We start from the raw sequence: 20,263 nt of genomic DNA, 5'->3' as shown, positions 1-20,263 counted from the left end.
GAGTAACTGTGGCTTAATAGAATGAATTGGGTAGTGTTCCCTCTGTTTCTATTTTATGGAAAAATTTTGTGTGTGTTAGTATTAGCTTTTCTTTGATGGTCTGTTAGAATTCTATGCTACATCCATTTGGCCCTGTTATTTTTGTTTGTTTGCTTGTTTGGGAGGTTTTTAGTGACTTCTTCTACTACCTTAGGTGATATGGGACTGTTTAGATAGTTTAGTTTAGCTGCTTTGATTTAAGTTTGATATGTAGTATCTGTCTAGAAAATTATCCATTTCATTAGGGTTTTCCAGTGTCGTTGAGTATAGGCTTTTATAGAAGGATGATACTTTCTTGAATTTCTTCATTTTCTGTTTTTATTTCTCATTTTGTTAATTTGAATATTATCTCTGTGTTCTTTATTTTGTTTGACTTAGGGTTTTTTTTTTTTTTTAATCTTGTTGACTTTGTCTAAGAACCAGCTTTTGGTTTTGTTGATTCTTTGTATCATTCTCTTTGTTTCTATTTAGTCAACTGTGGCCCTGAGTTTGATTATTTCCTGCCCTCTACTCCTCTTTGGTGTCCTTGATTCTTTTTGTTCTAGGACTCAAATGTGCTATTAAGTTGCAAGTGTGGGATCTCTCCAGTTCTTTGCCAGGGCACTTACTGCTATGAATTTTCCTCTTAGCACTGCTTTTACTGTGTCCCATAAGTTTGGGTATGCTGTACCTTTGTTTTAATTGAATTCTTGGAAGTCTTTAAGTTCTTTATTTCTACCCTGACCAAGTTTTCATTGAGTAGATAGTTGTTCAGTTTCTGTTGTTTTTGTTGTTATTTAACTCTAGGCTTAATCATGGTGATTTGATAGGATGCATGGGATTATTTTCAATTTTCTTTTATCTGTTGAGGTTTGTCTTATGACCAATTGTATGGGTAATTTTAGAGAAGGTACCATGAAGTGCTGAAAAGAAGGTATATTCTTTAGTTTTAGGGTGGAATGTTCTGTATATATCTGTTAAATCCATTTGGTTCATAACCTCTTTTTGTTTCATGGTGTCTCTGCTTAATTTCTGTTCCAATAACCTGCCTATTGGTGAGAGTAGGAGTTGAAGTCTCTGACTAGTATTGTGTGGGGTTCAGTGTATGGTTTGAGCTTTAGTAGAGTTTCTTTTGTGAATGTGGGTGCCTTGATGAATATGAAGTATCCTTCCCCAACTTGTTTGCTAAGTTTTGGCTGAAAATTTATTTTATTGGATATTACAATGGCAACTCCTACTTGTTTTTTGGGATCATTTGCTTGGAAGACCTTTTTCTAGCCTTTAAATCTGAGGTAGTGTCTGTTTTATCATTGAGGTGTCTTTTTTGTATGCAGCAAAATTCTGGATCCTGCTTGCATATCCAGTCTATTAGCTTATGTCTCTTTTGTTGGGAAATTGAATCCATTGATATTGAGATGATTGTTAGTTCTTGTTATGTTTGTTTTTGTAGGTGGCATTATGTCCATGTGATTCTCTCCTTTTGGTTTTGTTGTGAGATGATTAATTTCTTGGTTTTTCTCCCTTTGGTGTATATATATCCTCCTATTGTTGGAGTTTTCCTTCTAGAATCCTCTCTAGGGCTGGTTTGGTAGATAGATAGTGTTTAAATTTAGTTTTGTCAATAACTATTTCAGTTTTTCCATCTATGATGACTGAGAGTTTTGCAGGGTATAGGATCTTGGGATGGCATTGACGTTCTTTTAGGGTCTGTTTGATTTCTATCTAGGAACTTCTGGCTTCTAGGGTCTCTGTTGAGAAGTCTGATGTAATTCTAATAGGTCTGCCTTTATATATTACCTGGCCGTTTCCCCTTGCAGCTTTTAATATTCTTTTTTTTTTGTTTTGTGCATTTAGTGTTTTAATTATTATGTGATGGGAGAAATTTCTTTCCTGCTTCAATCTGTTTGGTGTTCTTATACGTTTATGGCCATCTCTTTCTTTAGGTTATGGAAGTTTTCTTCTATGATTTTGTTCAAAACTGTTTCTAGTCCTCTGAGCTGTGAATCTTTTTTTCTCTTCTATTATTATTATTCTTAGGTCTAGTCTTTTCATTGTGTCCTGGATTTCCTGGATGTTTTGGGTTAGTAGTTTTTATATTTTCAATTTTCTTCGACTGTTGTGCCAATATCTTTCTAGGTATCTTCTATGCCTGAGATTCTTTCTTCTATCTTTTGTATTTTGTTTTTGATACTTGCATTTGTAGTTCCCAACCTCAGGTTTGCCTCCATTTGTGATTTCATTATTGTTTCCACTGTTACCTTTAAGTCTTGGACTGCTTTGTTAAACTCCTTTACCTACTTGATTGTGTTTTATGGTGTTTCTTTAAGGGATTTATTTGTTTTCTCTTTAAGGGCCTTTACATGTTTACTTATGTTTTCCTGTATTTTTTTCAGTGAGTTACCTATAGCCTTCTTAAAGGACTCTATTATCTTCATGAGATAGGATTTTAGGTCAGCATCATGGTTTTCAGGTGTGTTGGGGTATCTATGGCTTGCTGTGACAGGAGAACTGGGTTTTGCTGATGCCAAAGTATATTGGCTTCTGTTGCTTGTGGTCTTATGCTTGCCTCTCACCATCTGGTTATTTCTGATGTTTAATATCTTGGGTATCTCTGTCTGGAGCTTGCCTCCTGTGTCCCTAGGTTGCAGTAAGTTTCCCGGGAGACCTGTTGCTGTGGCTGCAGCTGATCTCCTGGGATACCTTCAATCGGAGGGGTCTTCAGAGGGGCAGACTTGCTGATGATCTGCCCTGGTGGAAGGCTGAGGCTAGAAGGGAGGTGGAGTTCAAGCAGAGTGGATTGGTCCAGATTCTGCTGGAATCCTGAGGGGCCCCATCTGCTGAAGTTATTTGGAAAGGTCTCTTACCTGGTTGCCCTGGGTGCAGCATATACCCTAGGAGGCCTTCAGACTGTGGAGTCTTCACAGGAGCAGACTTGCTGATTATCTGCCCCAGTGGAAGTCGCAGGCTGGAAGGCTGCTTCCTATTTTTTTCCATAAAAAACATTTAAAACATATCTTTGGAACCATATGATAAGTTAAATAATTTCTCAGAGGGATCTTTCCAAAGCTAAGTATTTGTAACATTTATATAGCAATCACATTACACTTAACCTATATAGGTATATATTTTATGCAGAATTCTTGTTTATTCTTATAACAATAATTTATAGTTGAAGCAGCGGTATCAAGATTTGTCTAGAAGGGTATCAGGAATGTAGAAACTGCTGCACGCTTAGTATTTCTTTCAATTACAATTAATTGTTTGTCCCTCATCCCCAAGAACACCTCTAGCATTCCTTATCTGTGCAAGCCACAGCCATTCCTTAGAGTAAACGGGACTCCTGTCTAAGAAGCATCCCAAGCAGCGGGCTTATTCCAATGGACATGCTGTACCACTTTAATCGAACTCTTCCACCATCTGCTCTTCCCATAACAGTGAATGAGAAAACTTACATATTTTATGTTTCAGGGTTACATTAGTAAAACTAAGATAAAAGTGATTTAAAAGCATGCATATGTTCTCAATACAATGCAGTCTGCATCTGTGATTTTTTTCTCCCCTCTTTCTCATGATTCAGACACAAATCAAGAAGAAAGCGGCTTATGCCTGATAGTGTTAGTTTTTCATGGAAAACAGAACCTCACCATCAGAGGGTCTCTTAATACGTTTTACAGCTAGAAATGATAAAACCCTCAATGAGCTGCCAGGATAAAAGTGATAACTGTAACGTCTGTGATTGGACCACCTGGCATTTTTTTCCTGAGCTGGATTGCAGAGCACTTGTCTGGAAGATGCTGTGGAAACTGACTGTGTTTTAGTATTGATAGCACAGAAAGTATCTGTGGGTGTAACTTTTTGAGAGTGTTAGTGATGGTGGGAAACCACCAAGGAGTGTGACAATCACTTAGTAGGGTGTACCAATTGAAAATTGTCCCTTTTGTATAAACATTAAAGGAATGGGGAAGGGCATTGCTACTTAAAAAAAAATCTTTGTGTATCTAAGGTGTTAGTAGACAGGGGATTATGATATTTCTCCTTCTCTCTTAAACATCATGATTATGTCACCTTGGGCATATACTAATTGTTCAAGCCATATTTATATGACAATATGATTAATGACAAATATGATTAAAAATACCTTAATTATTAGCAGCTATTATAATGGGCATTACTTAACACATGCAAATCAGAGTATGTGGTTTCTAAATCAGAATTAATCTACCTACTGCAGCAACTCAAATTATCAACGGAGAAGCTTTGGTTCTCCCCTTTTCAGCTCTTTTTCTCCCTATTTGGGTGCTTGTCATTTATCACATAGTAAGGTTATTGTCTGCATCACTGTGTCTATACTAACGTGAATACGTTTAAAAGGAACAGGTGACACTTTCCAGATCAGCCAGCAGACTTCATTGTAAATAGTTTTCATTGGGTGCACACAAGACTAAACTGATAACTTGGACCTGTAACCTTGTGAGACACAGCCTCTTCTGGAAGAAATAATTCTTTCTTGAGCTGAATCCCAAAGGGGAGCCGGTGGTGGCATATGGTTTCCTATTTCAAGAGAACACGGGTTTTCTTCATTCAACTTGTTTTTAAATGTGAAAATATGAATGCTTGTTTTGAAAATTAAAAAGTCTGGGGTTAATTAAGATGTAGTGTACCCAGAATGACAATATGTTTCTAAAAAATGAAAATAGACATTCCAGTAAAATTAACCCAAAATTAATTCTCAGTGAACTTTTTCTGATTGATGTAAACTAATTAAAATAGGAAATTCAATCATTTAGATGCTCAGATTTATGTTAAAAGATGACGTAATGCTACTCTTCAAACAAAAGAAGATAGATGCCCAGTAGTTCATAAATCATGCTTCTACTTGATGATGTATAGATACCAAGAATGGCTAGGGGAATCATCCGTAAGCTGGTATGTGACCCCATGAAGGTATGATTCTCAGTCCTTCCTCTCTTAGTCACTGTCCTATGACAGTGAATGGATACCATTGTAGGATGGTGAAGCCTATCATTGGATGAGAAGGAAGGGTAGGTGGGGAAAAGCCTAGGAAGGAGGAGGTGGGGAGGAGAAGAGGGAGATTCAAGATGAACGACTAACATTACCTATCTCTGTCCACGCGGCTCTGAGTAGCCATCAGTAGTTTTGTGAGCTTTCTAAGGGATGGCTTTCTATAGGTTAGTTTATCTTATCTAGGTAGGAGGTTTATATCTTTGTCAATTGGTTGTAAGCTTATCGTGTGGAGGAATTGTGGATTGAGAATCTAACATATAAATCTGTTTGATAAGTTATTGATTGTTGAGTCATGATTTTACTGGGCTTTGGGGAATGTGAGCTAAGTTCTCGGCTGGTAGAGAAGCAGCCGGGTCAGAAGCAGCCAGGGCGGGCGTTGCAGACCTCCTGGGTCAAAGGAAGCCGGGGTCTGTGTGTACTTGGGCGAGGAGTGGAGCCGCTGAGATAAAGATGCCCCGTAGTGCCATGTGGCTCTACTGGTGCTGGCAGTATTATGGGATAAAAGGTTTCTATTTTTTAGTGTTTACCATAACACAACATGACCAAGACTACTCTTATAAAGGAAAACCTTTAATCGTGGGGCTTACTTACATTTTCAGAGATTTATTCCATCATCAACATCACAGGAAATATGGCAGTATACAGGGGTTGTGTTGCTGACGAAGCAGATGGCAGCTTTGCATTCTTATCCACAGGCGAGAGAGAGAGAGAGAGAGAGAGAGAGAGAGAGAGAGAGAGAGAGAGAGAGAGAGAGAGAGAGAGAGAGAGAGAGAGAGAGAGAGAAAGACTATGAGTGGGCTTCTAATCCTTTCATGACTGTTCATCAACTGGGACCAAGCATGCAAATACGATAAGCAGGCCAATATAATTCAAACCACTACATATGCTATGCCTCTTCTCTATCCTTGTAATGTGTCTCTAGGCTTTTATTAGTGCGCAAGTTGAGAAATATTGGGAGCAAAGGACACTGTGGCAAGAAAAGGAGGGGTATGTGGAAGAAGACTGTGTAGAGATTCGGTAGTTGTCTGACTTCCTTTTGCAGTTGGGAATGCATATTCTAATCTTTTATATGTCTGTAATGTACTTAGTACAATGAAAATGCCGCTTCTAGATAAGGCAGCTTTATAGGAGGATGCTGTTTGTTTGTTTTATACCCAAATGACCTGGAACTCACTATATAGATCAGATGCTTACAGAGATTTCTTTTACCTCTGCCTCCAGACTGCTGTGGTTAAAGGCATGATCTTGCATTTTTTTAGATTTATTTATTTTATTTATATGAGTACACTGCAGCTATTGGACACAACAGAAGAGGGCATTGGACCCTATTAAGATGGTTGTAAGCCACTGTGTCATTGCTGGGAATTGAACTGAGGACCTCTGGAAGAGCAGTCAGTGCTCTTAACTGCTGAGCTATTTCTCCAGTTCTCACCCCTGATTCTTACTGCAGTCCTGTGAAGCATTCTGTGCTGCTGGGGATAGAGATCTCCTGTATAAGTCATATAAGTCACATCACATTGTGATAGATCAACCCTTGTTTCTACTCAAACTCTCATCTGATAAACTTGAATTGTCTTTTTCTGTTTGTTTGGGTGTTGTTGTTGTTGCTGCTGCTGCTTTGGTATGTGATTAGACTGTTGCCGTCTTCAGACACACCAGAAGAGGACACTGGATCCCATTACAGATGGTTGTGAGTCATCATGTGGTTGCTGGGAAGTGAACTCAGGGCCTCTGGAAGAGGAGTCACTGCTCTAACCGCTGAGCTGTCTCTGCAGCCCCTTGAATTGTCTTTTTTTTGATCAATGATCATAGCCATTAATGAGAATGAAGATTTTGAACAATTAAGTTTAAGGTTTGTTAGAGCAAGATTCTATTCAAGAAAAAAATGTATTTTTACAAAGGGCTTTGTTTCAAATCATTTTATAGAGATAAGACATGGTTTTTTCTTTTGAATTTTCAAATATTTATTTTGAAATTATTGCATACTTAAAACTAATGGTGCTATTATAGCTTATCCACATATAGTGTTTTCATTCCCAATACTTAATTGTCTCCTCAATTTTCTCTACCATGACTTACATGATGGCATCTTACCTAAATCTTGGTATTTGTGTATTTCATCTGGACATGGATATTCCTCCAGTTAACTTCAGTCTGAGGACACTCGCAGTAGTAAAATACTTAGCCTCATATTACAAAGGCTAAGGCAGTGTTATTTGCCAGTGTCTGCAGTTTCCCGGCTGTACATATTCTTATCCAGGACTTTATATTGCGAATAGATGTTGCACATTATAGTGTTTTTACTTAAATTGATCCTTGTTTTTGCTACTTTTCTTCTATGTTATTGTCAGTTTTAGAGGATAAAGCACAGTTGCTTTATGTATTTTTTTTTTTTTTTGAGTTTATGCTACATCTCCACTGTTCCCTTCAATTACCTCTGAAGTATTCCTATGAGCACCATCACCAGACTATGTCTACCTGGAGGCCTCTGACATCCATCTGAGTTGTTTGAAGATGTCAATGTTTATCACCTGGCCAAGGTGTAATCTGATTTCTCTACTCCATAACCACGTTTTATCTTTTTCAAGTGAAAAGGAATTCTTTGGTTAGATGCATGAAGACCCTAAAAGTTGTTAATTCCTCATAAAACTCTCTTGATTCCTCATCTGTAATCATTTAAGCTTAAAGAAATCTTTGTTAGGTTGGTTACAGGTATATTTTCTAACCTAAATACTTCTTCCACACATAGCTGATTGGCACCATCCTGTGGGGAATGCCCTACTCACCACTGTTTAGCCATTTATTTGCTAATCATAAGTTCATTAATGTTTGGTGTCCTGAGTTCTTCTGCGATTGCTTTTATTTGCCTTTGCTTAAATCTTCTCTATTTTGACAGTGGAAATTCTTTAAAATTGGCTTCTGTATGTTTTTGACACATCTCCAGAATTTTATTTTTTGAGTGCTTTCTTACTTTATGCCTCTCCAAGGTATTTCAGATTCCCTCTTACCTGCCCCAATCCTGGAAGGAGTAATTTCTTCAATGATCTCTACTTCTTTAGAGAAGAATAATATGTAGAAACAAAGATACACATATTTAGTGTTATTATTCCCTGGGGGCATATGATTGCTTCTAGGCCATTTCAGCAGATAGTGCTGGAAGTTAGCTTCCTATTTTCCTTCTTGTCAGTCTTTCTTCTCCTTCCTGGTAGGAACAAGTTTCCTTGTTCTTTAGTTTATACATTTTGTGTTTCCTTATGCAAAAATTAGAAGATATACATGTTTTGTTTCTTCTACATTTACATGAAAGGTAGCATTTTATATATATATATATATATAAAATATATATTTATATATATATATATATATACATGTAATCTAATATGTATGCAAGGATCTATTAAGAATCTAATATATGTATATTAGATTAAAAATATTTATTTATTTTATGTGTGTGAATACACTATTGGTGTCTTAGGACATACCAGAAAAGAGCATCAGATCCAATTACAGGTGGTTGTGAGCCACTATGTGATTGCTGGGAATGAAGTCAGGACCTCTGGAAGAACAGTCAGTGCCAAGGCACAAAACATTTAACTCCACAGGGATCTTAAAATTTTCCTTTTAGTAGTCACAGTGATTTTTCTTCTTTTTTGTTCCTAAACCCTAACAAGCACGTATAGATTTTTGTATTTATTTTTAATCTTGCCATCAAGAATGTTATATATGGCTGTAACTGGTATATAATTAGAATTTTACAACCCCCTAAGGTTGGATCTCTCTGCTCTAAGCATAACTCTTTAGAGATTTATCCACATTGCTGTTGTCTGTATTAATGCTTCATTCCCTTTTATTGTTGAATAATGTTTCATGGTAGAGATACACTATGTTTTACTTAACCATTCACAGTCTGAAGGATTACTGGTTTGTTTCTAGCTTTGGGCTATTAAAATTAGAGCTATATTCTAGATATATACAGCCTGGTTATAAAATGATTGTATAAAACTCTGAAAACAAAAAATTAAAAAAGAGCAAAAAATTGCAATAAGAACTCAAACTAAAACGAAGCAATCATTTAAATAGGCAAAAATTTTTTAATAAATATTGCTTCAAAGAAGAGGTACAGTGGTCAATACATCCATGACAAAGTTCAGGATCACCAGTCTTCAGAAATCCCAATAAAAATCTCAATGAAATGCAGCCCTATGCCTTCACTACCATGGGTGTGGTAAACACCAGAGTTTGAATTTGCACATGTACACACATACACTTATGCATGCACACACAGACATGCATACATGCACACAAATACACACAGAGAGGAGGTAGCAAGTGTTGATGAGTGTAAAGAAAAGTTAGAGCTTTTGTGTGTGTTGTGTTAGCTGGAATGTGTGATGTCTATAGCTTCTTCTGAAAATAGCATAACCCTTTTTTTTCAAAAATGAAAAGCGAAATTTTCATATATTTTAGCAGCCCCACTTTTGTTCACAATGCTCCAACAAAATGAGCTCTATATAGGAGTTATTCAGCCTTAATAAGATATCTCTGTATATACATGTTTATTATAGAAGTGGAAATGGGCCAAATCATCAGTAAATGAAGTGACAGGTAAAAATGCCATATAAACAAGCAATCAACTATTCTACAACCTTAACGTGTAGGGAAATTATGACGCATTCTATAACACAGATACACCTGAAAACATTTTGCTAAGTGAAATAAGCCAGTCACAAAGAGACATGTTTGAGATAGTTATAATTGTCAAGGTCACAGAGATAGAAAGTTGAATGGTGGATGCCAAAGGCTGGGGAATAGAAAGGAAGATGAAGTCATCACTTAGTGGCTATGGAATTCAGCTTTTGAAGATAAAGAGTCCAGTCACACATTCATTACAATGGGTATGAAAAGCACATGAATATGCATGTGCACATGTATACACACACACACACACACACACACACACACACATTTACAGACACTGGCACAGAATTGTGAAAATACAGTAACACCAGTAAACTGTTCACCTCATATTTGGTAATGTGGTAAGTTCTATTTATATAAAAATGATTTTAGAAGGAAGAGACCAATGGGAGTGGACATGGAAGTCAGGGTAAATAATTATTTTTTTAATATTTATTTTATTTATTATATGTGTATGCATCTATGTGTGCATGCAATATATGTCGCATATGTGCCTGATACCCAGGGTGGCAGAAAAGAGCAGTGTGTTCTCTGACACTGGAGTTTGAGGCAGTGGTGAGCTTCCACGTGAGTGTTGGAAACTGAGCCCAGTTCTACAAGATCACTAAATGCTGCGTAATCTCTCCAGCACCATATAGACCTGTTCTTTTAAGTAGCCATCAGCGGATGCCTTAGGTTAGGGCTCATTTGCTTTTGCTTTTGATACTGCTCCATTGTCATTTACGCTGGTCACAAGTCCATCAAACACAGGTTGGTGACCTTTCGTGGACCTGCTTTTGGGGATTCTGTATTGTTCTGTTAGTCTGATCCCTTGTTCATTGCTGTAGACTGGGGCCTGGGAGAACAGAGTTGAAACATGAGGAGGACTGAAGCCTCAGGCAAGAGCCTACTTTATTCAGAGCGTCGGCTGCAGGTAGAGACAAACTACATATGACAGAAACATGTTTCCATAGATGTATATAAACAAATAACAGTAGCCAGTGGTTAATAATAGGAATAGTATGAAGTAAACTCAGATTTCTCCATGCATGACTTTATTCCAGTTCTGGGTTCTACCAACCACCAATGTCTCTAGAAATTTATTAATAGTGATACAGTGTATCTTGATGTTAGATAGGCAGATTATTTAATTTGTTTTTTTTTTCCAGTTTTTAACAGTTCTAGTTCCTTTATTATTCACATAAACTATCAAACATAAAAAAAATCTCAACCATTTTCTCTTTAATTCTTTTAATTTCTGTTCTTTTAGGCGGTTTTATCATATTTTCAGTTTCCTTCATTAAATTTTGTTATTTAAATTTTATTTAGTTTTCAACAATATTTATTTAAGCATTACAGAATTGGGTGTGAAACCCATGGAATTCTAAATGCACTTTAAGCTCTGTGCCACTGAGCACAGCGCAACCATGTGGTAGGTATTTGTGGTCCATTTCTAAATGGACCTGTCAGATTTCTAATTCCAGTTAGCACAGAATTCCACGTGCAGCAATGAATGTGTGTACTTTGGGTTTATATGTGTAGCTCCAGATGTTGGTTTATATTATTTATTGGATTTAGAGAGATGCCTTGCAGTTTTTCTTTTGGGCATTATTTGAGTAGGATTTTATTATTCAGATACTTGCATTTCCATTTCTATGCTTTTCCACATGCTAGTTTTTACATGAAGCTTAATCATGTTCCAGTTCCTTGATGCTTTGAGTTGTGACACATGCTCTAATCCAATAATGGCTAAGAAATGTTCAAGAATTAAAAAAGAAATATTTCAAGTTAAACAATAGAGCTTTAGTATCCAGAACAATGTTCATATATTGAGTGCCATTCATTTTAAAAGGAAATTAGGGCTAGGAATGATAGTGCAAGTATTAATTCCTGCACTGGGAAGGTAGAGGCAGGTGGGACTCTGAATTGCAGACCAGTCTGATTTACATCTAGGACATTCAGGGCTATACAGTGAGACCCTACCTCACAAAACAAAACCACACACACACACACACACACACACACAAACACACACACACACACACAAACACACAAACACACACACACACAAACACACACACACACACAAACACACAAACACACACACACACACAGAGAGAGAGAGAGAGAGAGAGAGAGAGACAGAGAGAGAGAGACAGAGAGAGAGAGAGAGAGAGAGAGAGAGAGAGAGAGAGAGAGAGAGAGAGAGAGAGAGAGAGAGAGAGAAGCCAATGTGAAGTGTCTTTACTGTTGTGGTTTCCAGGCTATTGACAAGAGGTTTCCTCTCAGATTCATTCTTTCTCAGGTGCTGCTGAAGTCTGCAATTCATGTCTGCCTGGGTTGCCTCCTGTTGGATTTTCCCCTTGAGCAATACTAGACTATTTTCTGCTGTGATATTACTTTCCCATATATACTCAAGGAAAGCTTTTTCCACTCAACAGGGCTCAGAAATCTTGACTGGAGTACTTAAAAAAAAAAAAAAAGGTATAGTTTATAGTGATGTCTGGGTAACTCCTAGCTTGGAACAGCAGAAATGTCAGAACCTCTCCGAGGTAAGCATTGCTGAAGAAGACACAAATGTCACATTTAGTTTTTTCAGCTGGGGAAGACCAGGGTCTTCATCCTTACTTTGCTGTTGTTATCTTGTGGGAAGAGACTGGTGTGTCCAGGAGAATAGGCTTGTGGCAGGGAGTTGTGATACAGGGACTAGAACTCGGGCTGCCTTGGTGTCTTCCAAGAACAGTCCTGCTAGGAGACAAGTTCTACTTCTTTTTCTTAAGGGAAAATGCTGATTGCTTTTATCGTTCATTTGGGAAATAATCAAAAGAATAATTAGGATGGCCATTCTTAATTCTTGGAATTCTTAAACTTGGAATTTGCATTCAGATTTGTTCTGAGTGTGACCCCCTGTTAACATAGCTTTTGGTTGTCTGACAAGAGCTCGGGTGCCTCACCCTCTCTTCCCAAGTGGCCTGAGTTGAGTTGCTTGCTTGCATTCAGGAGGGAAGAATGGAGCTCAGGGTAGACCTGTAGAAGGTGGGACTTTTGCTTTGTCCTGTGAAAGACTCAGCGTAGGTTATTTGTCCAACCAACTAGTGACAAAGATAGTGGAGCCCACTTCTTCATGTGTTGCTAGTCTGCTGTTGGGCTAGGAGAGAAAGTGTGCCATGGGCTTCCAGGATCTATAAAACAGTGCTTCCTATCTGAATGTATAACATCGTGTTCAACATCAGTTTCTGTTTTCTCTCACCTCTTTCTATTCTTTTTTTGTTTGTGTATAACTTTGTGCATGTTCAGATGTGCAGGTAGATGTGTTCCACAGGATAAATGCATAATAAGAGGGCAATCTTGGCTGTCGGTTTGAACCTTTTTCCTACCTTGAGACAGAATCTTGTTTGCTTCTGTGTGTGCTGGGATAACAGATATGCAGTGAGGCAAGTCGAGCTTTACAGAAGTTCTGGTCCTCATTCTTGTATGACAAACGTTTTATCCACTGAACTATTTCCCTGACCGTCTACTTTCTTTAGTGACAGTATTGATTTGTGCTTTGGAGTCCAGGTTCTTTGAAAAACAAGAACGAAACATTGGGGCAGTTTATTCACATATTAAACAGAGATGTTTAATATCTGCATTAGAGTGGTTATGGAGACCACGTGATAAATGTAGTTAGATATTAGCATACAACAAACAAATATCAAGTTCTCAATAAATTATCTTAGCATCTCTCCTATCTAAATCATGGTTAGTATTAAGGATTTTTAACTGTCAGAAATTAATATACTACCATTTGTATGAGTTTCTTTTTGCCATTTTTCTGTATTTATTTATTTTAATTGAAAACACATTTTTCCATACACCTTATTCTGATCATATTTTCACCCTCTCTCAACTCCTCCCAGACCTTCCCCCACACACCCGACTCCATGCCCTTTCTTTCTCTTTAAAAAACAAATGAACAAAAACAAATAAAACAAGAAACATACACACACACACACACACACACACACACACACACACGCACACACACACAAATAATGCAAAACCAAAAATATATAAACAATGCAAAAAACCAACAAGATTAAAGAAAAGTCCAAATAAGTAATATGAGAAAAAAAGTCTATAAAATCTACCCTCGAGTTTGTTTTGTGTTAGCCAAGTACTCCTGGGCAAGGAGCCTACCCTTATCTGTGGTTAATATAGCCAGTAAGACTGCACTGGAAAAAATGATTTTTTTTCAGTATCAGTTATACATAGTTTCTTGCTTGGGAGTGGGATACTGTGTCCCTCTCAGTGCTGGGACTCTGTCTGGCTTGAACCTATGCAGGACTGCTGTGTGTGTGGCCACAGTGTCAATGAGTATATAGTACATCAGTCCTCTGTATCTGGAAGATGCTGGGTATTTTTGTTTTCTGTTCTTTTTATTGGATATTCTCTATATTTACATTTCAAACGTTATCCCTTTTACCCCCACTCCCATGCCCCCTCCCCTTGCTTCCATGAAGGTGCTCCCTCTTCCAACCATGCTCTTCCCTTTTCCACCTCAGCAGACCTTTACAGCTCCTTCAGTCCACTCTAGCTCTTTCATTGGTGTCCCCGTGTTCAGTCCGATGGTTAGCTGCAAGCAACCTCAACTGTATCTGTATGACTCTGGCAGAGCCTCTGCAGGGGCAGACATATCAGGCTCCTGCCAGTAAGCACTTCTTGGCATCAGTAATAGTGCTTGAGTTTCTTGACTGCATATGGGGTGGATCCCCAGGTGAAACAGTCTCTGAGTGATCTGTGTTTTCAATCCCTGCTCCTCTATTTGACTTCGTATTTCTTCCCATGAGTGTTTTGTTCTCCCTTCTTTTTTCCCCCACTTTTAAAAAATTGGATATTTTCTGCATTTACATTTTAGATGTTATCCCTGTTCCTCAATCTCATCCCTTCTCTTCCCATTGCTTCCATGAAGGTGCCCCCTCTCCCAACCTCCCTCTCCTACCTCAGCGCCTTGTTGTTCCCCTACACTGGGAAAATGAGCCTTTGCTGAACCAAAGGCCTCTCCTCCCATTGATCCCAGAAAATGCCATCCTCTGCTGCATATGCACCTGGAGCCATGGGTCTCTCCATGTGTGCTCACTGGTTGGTGTTTTAATTCCTGTGAGATGTGGTGGGCTTGGTTAGTTGATCATTTTGTTTTTCCCATGGGGTTGCAGACACTTTCAGCTCCTTCAGTCCTTTCTCTAGCTCCTTCATTGGGGTACTTATGTTCAGTCTGATGGTTAGCTGCAAGCATCCTCCTTTGTATCAGTATGGCTCTGGCAGATCCTCTGCAGGGGCAGCCATATCAGGTTCCTGCCAATAAGCACTACTTGGCATCAGCAATAGTGCTTGAGTTTGGTGGCTGCATATGTGGTAGATCCCCAGGTGAGGCAGTCTCTGGATGATCTTTTCTCTAATCCCTGCTCTTCTATTTTTCCCTTTATTTCTTCCCACGAACATTTTGTTCTCCCTTCTAAGAAGGACTGAGGCATCTACCTTTTGGCCTTCCTTCTTTTTAAGCTTCATAATGTCTGTGAATTGTTTCTTGGGCATTCTGAGCTTTTTGGGCTAGTTCTACTTCTCAGCAAGTGCATACCATGTGTGTTCTTTTATGACTGGGTTACTTTACTCAGGATGATAGTATCTAGTTCCATCCATTTGCATAGGAATTTTATAAAGTCATTTTTTCTAATAGCTGAGTACTACTCCATTGTGTATAAATGTATTACCACATTTTCCGTATCTATTCCTTTGTTGAAGGACATCTGGGTTCTTCCCAGCTTCTGGCTATTATAAATAAGGTTGCCATGAACACTGTAGGGCATGTTGGAGCTTCTTTTGAGTATATGCTCAGGAGTGGTATAGCTGGGTCTTTAGGTATTACTATGTCCAGTTTTCTGAGGAACCGCCAGACTGATTTCTGGCGTGCTTGTACCAGCCTACAATCCCACCAGCAATGGAGGAGAGTTCCTCTTTCTCCACATCCTAGCCAGAAGATGCTGTTTCCTCTGAGTCATCTCTTACATTTGGCTCTGAGAATCTTTCCACTTCCTCTTCTGAATAGATACCTGATCCTTGAGGGAAACAGTTTAATGAAGACATCATTTTAGGACAGAGTGCTCCAAAGTCTTTTATTATCTGCACATTGTTCAGTTCTGTGTCTTCTTGGTAGTTCTCTTCTACTGCAAGAAGACGCTTAGATGATGGTGGAGTGAGACTTAGATCTATCAGTATAGTAGAATGTTATCAGGCATCATTTTCTTGCCTTGGTTGCAAAAGGATAGTATTTGGTTTTCCACTGGGTTCATGGCCTATGTAGTCTCAGGTCCTTAACCACCTAGCAGTGCCAGGCATGGGTTCTACCTCATGTAAAAGACCTGAAATCCAGTCAGAGAGGGGTGATGACTCCCTACAATTTTGAGTCTTGTACCACCACTGCACCAGCACATCTTGTAGGCTGATACTATCATACGGGCCATGGTTTGTGGCTGTGTAAATGATTACCTTTCTCCTTTTGTAGCTTGTAGAGTCTCTTCCAGTAAGTACCCTGAACTCTAATATCCTACCAGTTCTAGTGACTTAAGGGGACCCTGAAACTGAGCACCCTTTCTCAGGAGGTCTGAGAAACATCTTATATTTTGGTTTTATAAAAATAAAAATACTATTATTACAAGTATGTTTGTGTTCACCCATGTGTAGAGGTGGGCTGTGCATGTGTGAGTATGAATGTGGATATAGCACATCGAATGTGTACTACCATGTATATATGTGGAAGTTAGAAGGGAAGCATGTAGGAGTTGCTTCTCTTTTTCTGCTATGGAATTTGGGGATTGAACATAGCTCTAGGCAGCAAATGATTTTACCCACTGAGCCATCCTGTTGGCTTGGATTTTACCTTTTGTTTTAATACCTGATGCTATAGTTTAGAGAAGGTGACCAGCAGAATTCCTACCAAGACAAATGGCCTGCTTTCCTCCCATATGACCCTGCATGTAACTGAACTTCAGAAGCATAACTGTGAACAAACCCAGCTTACATGGGGCAAGGCAGTCAAAGTTGCCTTGTACCCGAGGTGGGGAAGCCTTTAGTAGCTCTTCTGCCTTGTACTCACGATGTGCCGGGCACACAGAGTTAACAGTTTAGCACAAATTATCCAGGGCCTAGAGAGAAGGCTCATTGGTCAACAGGATGTTGCTGACTGATGTTCAAGTCCCAATCCCTGTGTTAGGTGCCTTACAACCACCTGTAACTCCCAATTGCAGGGGAGTGTAAGGTTCTGGCTGCTGTAGGTACTCATTCACATCCATGCGCCATCCTCCTCCCTGCATACAATTAAAAAATAAATGAACAAATAAACAGAATTGAACAAAAAAGATTAAGACTCAGAACCCTGGTACCTTAAACTTTACTTTTTAATCTTCTTTTTCTAAGAAGAAATACAAAAAGCAAATTCTTGGGCTCTTATTTGGGCAAGCCCATTTGGGTGGTGGTAAAGAACTTGGCTTTGAGTCATGATTTTGTTCTTCAGTACCCCCTTGTAGTCTTGGTCAATTATTTTACGCTGTGCCTTATCAACACCATTGGGGACACTACCATTGTACTGAAGGATTATTAGAACTACCTGGGGTAAGTCACTTCATTCAGTTCCTAGGACTTTGCTGTTTGCTATTATTTTTATCTCTTCGAATAGCCAGGGGATTTTCTGTATGGGCATTAGCTAATTAAATTGTTCAAAGTTAGTGGGAATCTTAATGATACAGCGAGTCTTATTTTGGCTACCTTGGGCCTATGTGACCTTTGGTATTTAGAAAATGAAGGCTGTTTTTGTTTAGCTAATTTATTTATTATTGATGTTATCCTTTGTCCCTTTGGTTTCAGTATTCGGGATTCCACACTGAAAGATCAGAATCTGACCATGACAGCCAGTGGGGTGGAAGTCCCCTGACTGACACAGCCTCCCCACAGCTCCTGGACCCAGAGAGGCCTGGCTCTCAGCACGAATTGTCCTGTGCATACAGACAGTTCCCCGACCGAAGTTCGCTCTGCTATGGCTTTGCTCTGGATCATTCCAGGCTGGTGGAGGACAGGCACTTCCACACCCAAGCCTGCGAGGGAGGCCGGTGTGAGGCAGGCAGGTACTTCCTGGGAGCACCGCCTGCTGGGAGAGATCCCTGGTGGGGCTCTCGAGCAGCTTTGCCACTAACCAAGGCCTCTCCGGAGAGCAGAGAAGCCTACGAGAACAGCATGCCGCACATCACCTCTGTCCACAGAATCCACGGTAAGAGCTTGAAGGTCACCAGATTCCCAGCAGGAGGCTGTAAAATGTACGCCAAGTTCATTCAGCTTAAGTGTATTTGTTTTGGTAGTGTCAACGTATTTATGACAGACGAGATCAAAATGCATTTCTCATTTTAAAAAAATATAAAATGTATAACTTATAATTTACAAATCTGTTGAATTTGTAGTTACATTTAGGTTTTTTCCATGTCATTTTCCTCAGTATCCTCCCAAGGCAGCTATTTATCAGTGAGGGCGCTATTGATATGTTGGAAAGGACAGGCTTTGCTTAGTGGATTATGGCTTTGCTCTTAGAGGTTTAGCTTTTCTTGGAATCAGTTGCCAGTAACTGCCTCCCATCACTATGACAACCAAAACACCAAGTTGCAAAAAGGTAGAGAAAGTACCAGGATTTTCATCTTGAGATAGATGCACGGCTTCACTAGCCCATAGAAACGGACACCAGGGTTAAGGCTCTGATAATCGGCACTACTTTCTTCAAACTAAATTATTCTGTAAATTACAAAGTAAATTACTTTAGTAATTACTTTCTTCAAAGGAAATGTGTTAAGAAGAGTCTATTCTGGTCATTCTAAATGTGGGTCTAGGTGGATCTTTGATAAGCTCCCCATTTATTAAGAGTCAGTGACATCCTGAAGGTCTTTTCAATGCTCCCCCGGCTCTTAGCATGAAAACTGTGCAAGACCATGATCCTTTGCACAATGTCATCTTCTTACTATTGCTGCCTTTCATTTTTCTGTTCTTTTCCTCTGAGTTCTATTAGTATAATAACCAATCTATTATGCACCGAGGAACATTTTGTTGTCTGGTAGCAGAAATCCAGGGCAAAGATTGGTTCTCTTTGGTTCAGAACAGGTTGTTACAGAAAAATACCGATATTCAAGAGCCTGTTTCAGAAATGAGATATGTTTCCGTTTCAGAAATAACCAGAGTTCCCATTGTTACCTCTGAAGCGAACGTGCTTAGTCTACTATGGATAGTAATGTGTTTGTAGTTTTGATTATGACAACATATTAACCCAACATACATCTGAATTCTAGTACAAATGCCAATATTCTGTCATATAGGCCCGTTTCTATTTCCAATATTGCATTAAAGTGAAAGACGCAAGATTTTATTTCTAGGAAAGAAATACTTGTGTGTGTGAATTTTGACGCCACCTACTTTTTATTTGTTTGTGATGTAGGTCGAGGTCACTGGGATGAAGACAGTGTGGTCAGCTCTCCAGACCCTGGGTCAGCCAGTGAATCTGGTGACCGATACCGCACCGAACAGTATCAGAATAGCCCACACGAACCTAGCAAAATTGAAACTCTCATAAGAGCTACCCAGCAGATGATTAAAGAGGAAGAGAACAGATTACAGCTAAGGAAAGCCCCTCCAGACCAACTGGCTTCCATTAATGGGGCTGGGAAAAAACACTCCCTCTGTTTTGCAAACTATCAACAGCCCACGCCAGCAGGTGAAGTCTGCCACGGCTCTGCTCTTGCCAGCCCGTCACCATGTGACCATATCCAGCAGAGAGAGGGGAAGATGCTCAGCCCTCATGAAAACGACTATGACAACAGCCCCACCGCACTGTCTCGGATCAGCAGTCCCAGTTCTGATCGAATGACAAAGCCCAGTTTAATCCTGGCTAAAGACTATCTTCATTCAGAGATGTCTCCTCACCAGACAGCAGGAGACCATCCTGCCATCTCTCCAAACTGTTTTGGCTCCCACCGGCAGTATTTTGACAAGCATGCCTACACATTAACTGGCTATGCCCTGGAACATTTATATGATAGCGAGACTATTAGAAACTATTCCTTGGGCTGCAATGGCTCACACTTTGATGTAACTTCCCATCTGAGGATGCAGCCAGACCCAGCACAAGGACACAAGGGAACATCTGTTATCATAACCAATGGAAGTTGATGTTTTTTGAAAAATATTTTGTTCTTCAAGGGTCTCTGAAACATATTTATAGTCTAATACCCCATTAGCAACATTTACCAAGCCACAGATTGTTAGAAAGTCTAAGTTAAATTTTAGGGTCATTTGATATGAGTTCCTGTGAAATCCAAGAAAACTTAGCACCTATATTTAAGGTTATACACAGGTAAATGAGGTAAAATGAATACAGAAACTGCCCACATACTATAGAGGACCTTTAATTGACATGTTTGAATTGAGAAATACTAATTCTAATTAAGCATACGTACCACATGGCAGGGCTGGTGAC

At 39.2% G+C, this 20,263-nt stretch overlaps 1 protein-coding gene across 1 annotated transcript in view; it reads left to right on the top strand.

Annotated features, from left to right (window-relative positions):
- The window catches only part of SIM1 (SIM bHLH transcription factor 1), a gene marked incomplete at both ends in the record, with an annotated part of 83,119 nt that extends 63,163 nt beyond the window's left edge, over positions 1 to 19,956 (top strand). Inside the window, 2 exons of the mRNA XM_080938372.1 lie at positions 17,620 to 18,019; positions 19,226 to 19,956. Coding sequence (XP_080794498.1) covers positions 17,620 to 18,019; positions 19,226 to 19,956 — 1,131 coding nt within the window. The remainder of the gene's footprint in view (positions 1 to 17,619; positions 18,020 to 19,225) is intronic.
- Positions 19,957 to 20,263: the final 307 nt, after the last annotated feature.

The sequence above is a fragment of the Micromys minutus genome (assembly GCF_963924665.1).
Source record: "Micromys minutus genome assembly, chromosome: 25".
In the NCBI taxonomy this organism is placed as follows: domain Eukaryota; kingdom Metazoa; phylum Chordata; class Mammalia; order Rodentia; family Muridae; genus Micromys; species Micromys minutus.
Note: the sequence above shows the minus strand (reverse complement) of the source record. Positions and strands in the feature narration are given on the sequence as shown.